This window comes from Camelus bactrianus, chromosome 4, assembly GCF_048773025.1.
Source record: "Camelus bactrianus isolate YW-2024 breed Bactrian camel chromosome 4, ASM4877302v1, whole genome shotgun sequence".
Classification (NCBI taxonomy): Eukaryota; Metazoa; Chordata; class Mammalia; order Artiodactyla; family Camelidae; genus Camelus; species Camelus bactrianus.
Window position 1 is genome coordinate 50,375,181 of NC_133542.1, and position 9,764 is coordinate 50,384,944.

At 39.1% G+C, this 9,764-nt stretch overlaps 1 protein-coding gene across 1 annotated transcript in view; it reads left to right on the plus strand.

Moving 5' to 3' along the window:
- Positions 1–9,764, plus strand: part of TMEFF1 (transmembrane protein with EGF like and two follistatin like domains 1) — a 71,738-nt gene that overhangs the window by 49,181 nt on the left and 12,793 nt on the right. The window contains exon 8 of the mRNA XM_074361910.1: positions 8,666–8,789. Coding sequence (XP_074218011.1) covers positions 8,666–8,789 — 124 coding nt within the window. The remainder of the gene's footprint in view (positions 1–8,665; positions 8,790–9,764) is intronic.

Sequence of the window (9,764 nt, forward strand, 5' to 3'; positions counted from 1 at the left end):
TCATGAGTTGCAGAAAGTTCCATTGAACAGGACTGTTACTTGCAAAGGAGAGGAGGCCCAACATAAGATGAAGTGGAAAGAAGATCCAGAGGAAGAAACCAGGAAGAGTACAGTAGCACAGCAGTCAAAAGGGAAAGGTTAGCTAGTACTTTAAAATGCTGCACAAAGGTGTTAGAGAATGAGCATTGAATTTGAAGGCAAGGGGATCATTGGTAATCTTGGACCAAGGAGTTTCTATAGTTATGACAATAAAATCCAGATTGTGAAAGTGTTGAGGGTGGGTAATAGCTCAGTGGTAGAGTATGTGCCTGGCATGCACGAGATCCTGGGTTCAATCCCTAGTACGTCCACTAAAAAAAATCAAAGACAAATATATGATATCACTTACATGTGGAAGCTAAAAAAAAAGTGACACAGATAGTGAAAGAGTCAAAAGATGTTCTAATAGTAAGGAACAGTAAGGAACAGAGATCAAAAGGTAACTATTTTTTACATTCACCCCATTTGCTTTTGTCTTTTTGTTCTCACAAGCATTTGTAGGAAGCCCTTAGTAAATTTTCAGGTCCCCAGTACACAAGCAGGACTAGGTAAGTAGGATCTAGGGATGGAGGCTACAAAGTGAAAAGCAGGGACACAGCATCAGCAAGAAAAATTGGAAGATAATGCTCAGAAAGAAGTCTTTTCAGGCTGAGCTCTTGGACAAGAGTGCTCCTGAAATGGAGCATTTGAATGTCCAGCACAGGCGCTGAGTTAGTGCTTCTCTTGGGCTGCTGGAAAATCTGTGGTAAATATTGAAATTGCAATGTTAGGAGCTTTGGTGCAGAGGTCGAAGTTATGAAGGATGTGATGGCTGAGCATGAGGTGTGTGGGAGCTGGGCATGGCACATTTTAAAAGCTTGATTATAGAAAATTTCAAACATACATAAACAGGATATTATAATGAACCCTCATGTATCCAATCACTTTCAACAGTTAACGGCATCCTGTCCTTCTTGTTTTGTCTGTATACCTCTACCCACTGGATTATCGTTATTCTTATTATACAGGTGTTTTTTTGAGGTGTGATTTACACACACTGAAATGCACAAATGTTAGCTGTCAGTCTTGACAAATGGATAGAGCCCATATGCACTACACCTTATCACGATCCAAAACATTTCCATCTATCCTGGAAGTTGCTTTGTGGCAAATGACATTTTAATGTGGCCATTTTTATCCAAAGATATTTTCATACATCCTGAAATCTAACCATAACACTTTTTTATTACCAAGGCATTCCTGCTTCATTCCTGATCTTCACCTTACCCCAGCCCTCACCCCACCTTTGACTTCTTTCTCTCAGTAGTCTCTACTCATGCTGATCAGGGACACCAGAGACCCCGAGATATCAATATTGTTGTTTCCATTACTTGGTGGCTGTTGTGTATATATTTAAATATAGGTTGTTGATAAGCCCTTTTAAAAACGGTCTTGATAAATTTCTCTCTTTAAAAGGTAAGACTGAGCCAGTTGCTAGAACCAGTGAAGAAAGGCTGAGAGTGTGTGTGGTGGAGCGTGATAGAGAGTCATGATGAGGCAGGTTAGAAGGCTGTGTGGGTGGATGGCACAGACCCCTCTGAGAGGAAGGTCGTGGGATGCTGATCTGGAGGTGACAGGTGGTGAGAGCAGCAGGAGAAGGTGGAAGGAAAGGGATGTGTGGGAGTGATGTGATTTTGGTGTATCAGGGAGATGAAAGGAGTACTTCCTAAGGGAATAGCAGAGGAGGTGGATGGGTTTATTCACATTAGAAAAGGTGTTTCATTGGGCAGGATAGAAAGACTAGGAAAGAAAGAGTTTGGGTTGATGAGGAAAAAGGTGGGATTTAGACGTATGGGAGAGCTGAAAGGGAGTTTATACTTAGGTGGATAATTCTCTGATGGGATCTGAGGGAAGGGGTTAGGAAGGATGTGTTAGTGACGAAGCTTGGGGTCAGGGTAGAAGCAAGAAAGAGTATATTGAATTTCTTAACCATAGGGATTTATAGCCCTAGAGTTTTCAGTGCAGTGCTGATGTAGTTGTGGCCTCAGCAGCACTGTCTGTGTGCATGTCTTGGTTGTTAATAGCAACTCCTGATGCTTTATTTGGGTGATACATGGATGGACTAGGACAAACAGCCAGTTTACATGCCTTTGCAGATAAGCCATCTGGAGCTGGGTTTTCTTACAACATCATCGCTTAGAACCATACTCTTCTTTGTATTTGAAAACACTGCCGCTGGTGGCAAATTTGTTTCTGAATGCTACTGTGGGTGGAAGGAGCCACTGGGTGACCAGGCATACTTTTTATATTACGCGCGCGCACACACACACACACACATTGTTCAGAGACTAGCATTTGCAGCTGTTATTCATGGAGCCTGTCACCACTTGCCTGAGGGCATTGTTTAGACAGAACCATTCTGTGCCCAGTTCTTGCTGTGCGAGGTTACATCTCTGCCATGGTTTCTGAAACCGTGCTTTATTACATTTTAAAAGCCTTTTTAATCTTGCCTTTTTGAAGTTATCTAATTTACTTGGCCCAGACAGCAGGTGCTTGGACATTCTGCTTTTGTGCATTCCCTACCCATCTCCCAGGGTAGCTTGGTGAAATAATAGTGTGACAGTTAAGAGCTCGAGCTCCTGAAGTCAGACTTGGTCCACACTGAAAGGCCTATTTCCTCTGAGCCTTAATGATCACATCTATAAAGTGGGGGTAGTAATATCTACTGCCTAGGATTACTTTGAGTATTCAAGGCCGTATCACTGAATTCCTTAGTGAGGTTATTATGGTGATCGTCAATATTTTTGTTTTCTAATTTCATTGTTGGTAGCCTGGCTGTGCTAAAAGTTCTCACCCTGGGTGAGTCTGCCTGTCTACAGCATGTTTAATATGGCTCCTGAGTGACACCAGTAGGCTGTACATCCCACAGTTCTTAATCAAGCGCCCTACTGTATGCCAGGTGCTTTTATGGACTTTATCCTCATCACAAGTGTGTTATCTTCATTTTGCAGCTGGAGAGGCTGAAACTGTGAGAGTTTGTGGCTCATGTAGAATGACAGAGCAACGACCAGAATTCAGACTTTCTGACTCTAAGCCCTGCTGCTCTTTCTTTTGTATCACAGCTGTTCCAGAATTCTGTTCTGCCCTCTTGTTTGCCTGTGTTAATTTCCTCCAGAATATTTAATCTGCTCTCAGCTGTCACCTTGGCAAACCCAAGTCCTCTACCTTTAATCTTTCTCTAAGCGTTCGTTTCATATATTCAACTGCCTGGTGAGGATTTTGTTGGTACTGCCCTTTCCTGAAACTCCAGAAACTACCATAGTGCCTGGAACATGGTAGGTGCTTAATAAATACCTTTTGAGGGTCTGGAGCTCTAAATTTGGACTCAGTTTACCACATTCTCTCTACTGAACCTCCTGTCATTAGGCTCACATTTAGACCCCATTTCTGTTGCAGTTTTTTTTATTGTGGTGAAGTTTATATAACAGCACTTAACCATCTTAACCAACTTTAAAGTGTACAGTTCAGTGGTATTAAATAAATTCAGGATGTTGCACAACAGCCATCACCACCATCCATCCCTAGACCTCTTTTCATCTTAGGAAACTGGAACTATGTCCGGTAAACAGTAACTCCTCACCTTCCCACCCCCTCAGCCCTTGCAACCACCGTTCTTCTTTTTGTTTCTATGACTTTGACTAAGCACCTCATACAAGTAGAAATCATAACAGTGTTTGCCTTTTTGGGACTGGATTATTTCAGTAAACATAATGTCCTCAAGGTTCATCTGTGTTATAGCATATGTCAGAATTTCCTTCCTTTTTAAGGCTGAATATATTACATTGTGCATATATACCAAATTTTGTTTATCCATTCATTCATTGATGGGATACTTGGGTTGCTTCCACGTTTTAGCTGTTATGAATAATGCTACCATGAATATGGGTATATAGCTATCTCTTTGAGACCCTGCTTTCAGTTCTTTGGGGTATATATCCAGAAGTGGAATTGTTGGATCATATGGTAATTCTGTTTTTAATTTTTTGAAGAAACATTGTATTGTTTTGCCGAGTGGCTGTACTGTTATATACACTCTCACCAGCAGGGCACAAGGGTTATAATTTCTCCACATCCTTGTCAGTACTGGTTATTCTCTGGTTTTGGAGTAGTAGTCATCCTGGTGGGTATAAGATGCTATCTTGTAGTTTTGATTTGCATTTCCCCAGTGATTAGTGATGTTGAGCATTTTTTCATGTGTTTATTGACCATTTGTTTATCTTCTTTGAAGGAAAGTTGTTTTACAGAACTCTGTATTAAGAGAATCGTCAGTAAAGAGACCCGTTCCATTGTACTAAGTGCTTGAATGTTAGTAGGTTGGTTGTTGCAAACTGTATAAAGGATGGAACTTGGGAAGTTTGACCTCAAGAAGAGAATTGGTGGGCAGTAGGTTTAGGTGGTGAATAGACACGGGGAAGTCCACTGAAAGGTAAAGAAAGAGAGGTTTCTCTCAACATAAGGAAAATTTGATACTATTGAAATTAGCTGTATTTAATGTTGAGTTCCTTATCTCTGGAAATGTTCAAGTAGAAACAGTTTCTCAGGATTATAACTAAAGAAATTTCCGCATCAGACTGAATGGCCTCCAAGGACCCTTTCAGATGTGAGTTTTTGAGCTCATTTACTTTCCAAAGCATCTTCAAGCTGTATTTATTTTTTCTGTGTCTCTAATATCTTATTCCTGCTGCTGAACCCAAGCTTTTCAGTGCCACAAATTTAGATTATGTCGTAATCTCCTAATTGGTCACCTGGTCGTCCCAGTTCTTCTGCCCCTTTATCTTCTAATTAATTTTTAACAGCTTTTTGAGATATAATTTATATACCATTTAAGTTCACCTGTTTAAAATGTGCAGTTCAGTGTTTTGGGTTTTTTTAAAATATATTTACTGAGTTGTTCAAGCATCACATCATACTCTAATTTTAGATCACTTTCATTACCCTCAAAAGAAACCTCACACTCATTAGCAATCACTCCCCCATTCCCTTCTAACCAGCAGCCCTAGGTAACCTCTCCCAGTTTTTTGTGTAAAATATGGCTTTCATTGTGTTCCTCTCCAAATAGGAGGAGTTCAGTGTCCTTCTTGTCCATGTAATTAAGAAAATGTTCCTAACTTGAGGTTCAAATTTTTCCATCATCTGATTTCAGCTTATTTTTCCAACTTTTGACTTAAACTTTTCCTCAGTCTGAATGGACAGCTCTTGCTAGGTCCATTTACCTCTTGTTCTTGAGAATGCTCTGTGCGTTATACCTGCCTTTTGGTTTCTACCATTCCTCTGTCTAAATCTGTCAGTGCTTTGAGACCTAACTTGAATCTGACCCTTTCTGTGAATCCTTCCCTGGATTATTTTGCCTAAAATGAGTTCTCTTTGAACTTGAATGTCCATAGCATCTAGTATTATAAAACCTTCTTTTATTATATTTTATTTTATTGTAAACCATCCTGTGGGACCCCTTCCCTTGTGTTGTTCAACTTTTTATGTGTGTTTCCCTAAACTGATTATAAGCTTCTAAAGGGCAGGGACTGTGTACGCTTTTTCTTTATACCTTCTTTAGCTCAGCCAAGCATACGGCTGTACACAGAAATAGTAGGTAAGTATAACAGAGTGAATAGTGTTGGCCTTGAGCAGGATGCTGAATTTGGACTCTGTGACAGACACAGACTTCAAAGTCTTCATAGACAGGTCCATGTCTCATATGGCTTTGCTTTGTGTAGAGCTTGAAATCGCATCCTTTAATTCAGCAAATGCTGTTGGTGCCATTTGTCTATTAATGCTGTTTGTCTATTAATTTCTCAAAACCCGGTGTTAATTTAGTTAACTTTCTCTTCTTGCTGTCATGCAGCTGAGTTCTTTTATCACTTTCAGCTCTGCATTATTCTTGAAGTTTCCTGCTGTTTCTAGGACTTCCTTCTGGCAGATTAGTACATTTCCGCAGCCTCTGTAGACCTATATGGCCCTTTTGTTACACACTTTATAGGATTTTATTTTTATAGGTTGGTACATAACCTCAGTCTCTATAGTCATATTATTATATACTTCATAGTGTATCACACCACAAAAATACCATGTTCTGAGAAGCTGCAGGGTGGTAAGTCCTGTGGGAGGCAGTTGGATTCCTCAGGTCACTTAATGGCTAGATCGTGAAGTTAGATTAGCTTTTCTGGTTTGAAACCAGAGCAAGAAAAGTACTATGTTCTAGGTGTCGGGAGTTATACACAAATGAATAATACAAACATCTAGATTCTCAGGGAGCTCACTGTCCTGTAGTAGAGACTGATTTAAAAAACCGAAATCGTTGTGAGATAGTCTCCCGGGTGTTGTCTTCCAGGAGTAGATGCTCAGGTTACAGCAGCCTCACGGAGGGCTGGTTTCTTTTGATACAGCAGAGCTATAGTGTAGGAGCTGGAGGAGACCTTATCAGTCCTTTGAGGGACAGGATATATCTTAATTGTTCTTCTATCCCTGGCACGTAGCAGAGTGCCTGGCATATGGAAGGTGATGAATAAATGGTAAAGAAGTCAGTCAGTCATCTATTCCGTGCTGTCCAGTATGGTAGCTACTAGCCACACGTGGCCGTTGAGTGTTAGAAGTGTGGCTAGTCGGCCTTGAGCTGTGCTGTGAGTGTGCAAAGTGCTCACCAGATGTTGAAGACCTGTTTAAGAAAAAAGAATGTAGAATATCACAATTTGTATATTTACTGTATGTTGAAATATTTATTTGATATATTAGGTTAAATAAAATATATGATTAAAATTAATTTACCTGTTTTATTTTTTAAAAATATGGCAACTAGAAAATAAATTATGTACATGTCTCAAGTTATGCTTCTGTTAGACTTTGCTGATCTGATTCAACTCTTAGAAGAAATGATTTGACTAAGGTTACAAAACAGCAGATATACCCTTAAAATTGAGAATTTACATGCTGGCTTTTTTCTAGTTCAGTTCTCTTTCTAGGCATAAATTAATCTGATGTAAATACATGAAATTTGAGGTAAAGTGGCATAAGTTTGGTCTTGTTAGGGATGATATGATTCTCTGCTGAAGTTACCCTATCTTGAGCTTAATAATCATTAAAAGTTTTTCCTTTTATATGTAAATTTTCATCTCCAGAGAAATCTGCATTTTTAGTTATCAGCTTTTTTACACTTGGCACCTCTATTCACAGCTCTCCTTTGATTTCCCCCTTCGCATATGTGTATGTGTATATATACACGTAGCGTCTTACTTCATTCCTTCTTAATTTGTTTCCATTGACATTCCTCAGGTCATATTAACACCTTTATTTGTATTTTGGGGAGATAAGCCTTTCCTGTTGCATGATGTGCTACCTAGAGAGATGGTTGGTTTAGTGGTCTTGTACATGCATTAATTATCTCACATAGTCCTCTCAAAACTGCAGGAAGTGTAGTCCTCTTCTGATCCTGCCTTTACAGTTGTGAAATCTCAGGCATAAAGAGGGTGGTATGCTCAAGGTCACACGGCTAATAATGCACAGAATCTGTAAGCTGGAACTGTAAGAAACAGTGGGAAGCCTGGAGATTTTTCCTACACGTGAACAGGCCTATAAACATTGGGGAGATCTGGGTCCACAGAGCTGAGGATTAATGTGCTAGGTACATGCCAGAAAAAAAGTGGAAAAAATCCATTCTAGAATGTGTAGGTATGTGAATGAGTATGTGCGTGTATAAATACACAAGAGAAAGTGAGCCATAGGGATAGAGAATGGATGAATGAGTACCATTGATTTTGTAGACTGGGTCCCCCTGCCTTCATCTTCGCTGCCTTTTTCTAGTTTTCCATCCTGATTCTCTTCCCAGTTCTCGTAATGGAATTCCTCACCACCCTTCTATTTTCTTCAGTTCAGCACAGTTCAGTTCAGATCAGTATACTTAAGTCCAAACAGATGTTCATCAACGTTTACAGTGGTTCTCTTTGGGTAGAGGGAACTAAGGTGATTTTAAATTTGTTTTTCATTTGTTCTGTTATTTGAATTTATTTTTATAGTAACTTATACTAAGAAAAACTATATATAAAAGAAACAGCGAAACTATTTTCATTTGGGGAAAAAAGAGAATACACTTGATAGTTTTCATTCCAAAAGAAACCTTTTACCCTAAAACTTCAGAATGCGTACTTGTCCTCTGCCATTCCAGTGTTTTTGGCCTCAGTTTCATAGCCTCAAGGTGAATGGTTCAAGTAAGTTAATTCTCTAAAGCCAGTGCTGTGTACACCATCTCTTTTTCACAGAGGTGAGCTTTCTAGAAATAGCAGTTTTTTTTTAGCAAGATGTTTTGTTTAGTTTTTGGGGTTTTGTTTTTTTTTTTTTTGGCAGATTGTTTTAAACAGCAGTAGCTCACAGTGGTCACATCTTGCAAATATTTTTAAATGCTTTGAATCTAAACATTCTACCTGCTGTGTTTGTGGCATAATGAGACTTTAATTATTATCCAGCCTCCTATCTGAAATAAATTTCCTTTCCACATTACCCAGCAAGGGGTGAATTTATTTGTTGTCTTAGAACCTTTGAAAAGTCCCTATTTTTCAATTTGCTTTTCACTATTTATTGACCTGGTTTATGTTCTTTTAAGATGCTAGTGATCAAAGGGAAGATGTTTATATTGGAAACCACATGCCTTGCCCTGAAAACCTCAATGGTTACTGCATCCATGGAAAATGTGAATTCATTTATTCTACTCAGAAGGCTTCTTGTAGGTAAGTCAGTACCTCCAGGTCAGAGGTGAGAAATTTTTTCCACTGCTTTGTAGATGGCAATGAACTGTGGACTAAATATTACTAAAAAGTAGTTTTTATTTGCTGTTGAGTTAAAAAATAAATTAGCAGCATCGTTTGGAGAAAACTGGCAAGTAATATGCAAAACCAAAAATGTATTAGAGTTTTGAGGTGATGGGCTTAACATTTTTAATATTATGCTGTGTATTTTTTAATATAAAAATATGCCATATTACCAGGACTATTTTGGTTTTTAGGCAATCTGTCCCATGGTGGTTGAGGGACTAAAGAATGTGTTAAGAACCAAGAATGTGTAACTCACATAAAATATGTAGTAAAATAGATTTCTAAAAATAAGAGGATAGGGATGGCGAACCGGGTGTGATATGAGGGATGGGAAATGGAAAGGATGTAAGCCTTCAACTGTGTGATTCCCGAGAGGTTATGTGGCTTGTTCAAGGTCAGCAGCAAGTTAGAAACAGAGCTGAGACAAAGCTAGATCTCAGATTTCCGGATGCTCAACTTCACGATCTTAGTGCTTTTTGCTGTTCCTTGTTTGTACTGATAACACTTCTTTCCACTGCTGCTGGAAGCTCGTCCTCCACCTCAGGTTGGTCTCATTGGCCAGGTTATGTTTCCATGGACAGGGAACTGTCTGCTCACTCCTGCTCCCTGTAGTTGGGCCAGAATTTTTTTTTTCCTTTCTTAGTCAAAACATGAAAACATGGAGAAATATTATAGTTTTATTCTGTCAGCCTAGAAGCCCATGAATCTTTCTCTCTAAGAGGTAAAAGAAAGCTGTTTGAAATCAGATCTTCTGGTCCCTCTATTCCTTCAGCTTCATTCTCCTGACTCTTTTTTTCCCCTCTCCTTTCCTCCTGCTTAAAAAACAAAACATGATAAACTGTTTTAATGGTTATTAATAATTCCTTGTTAAGCTTTCAGCTTTTTCCTGAT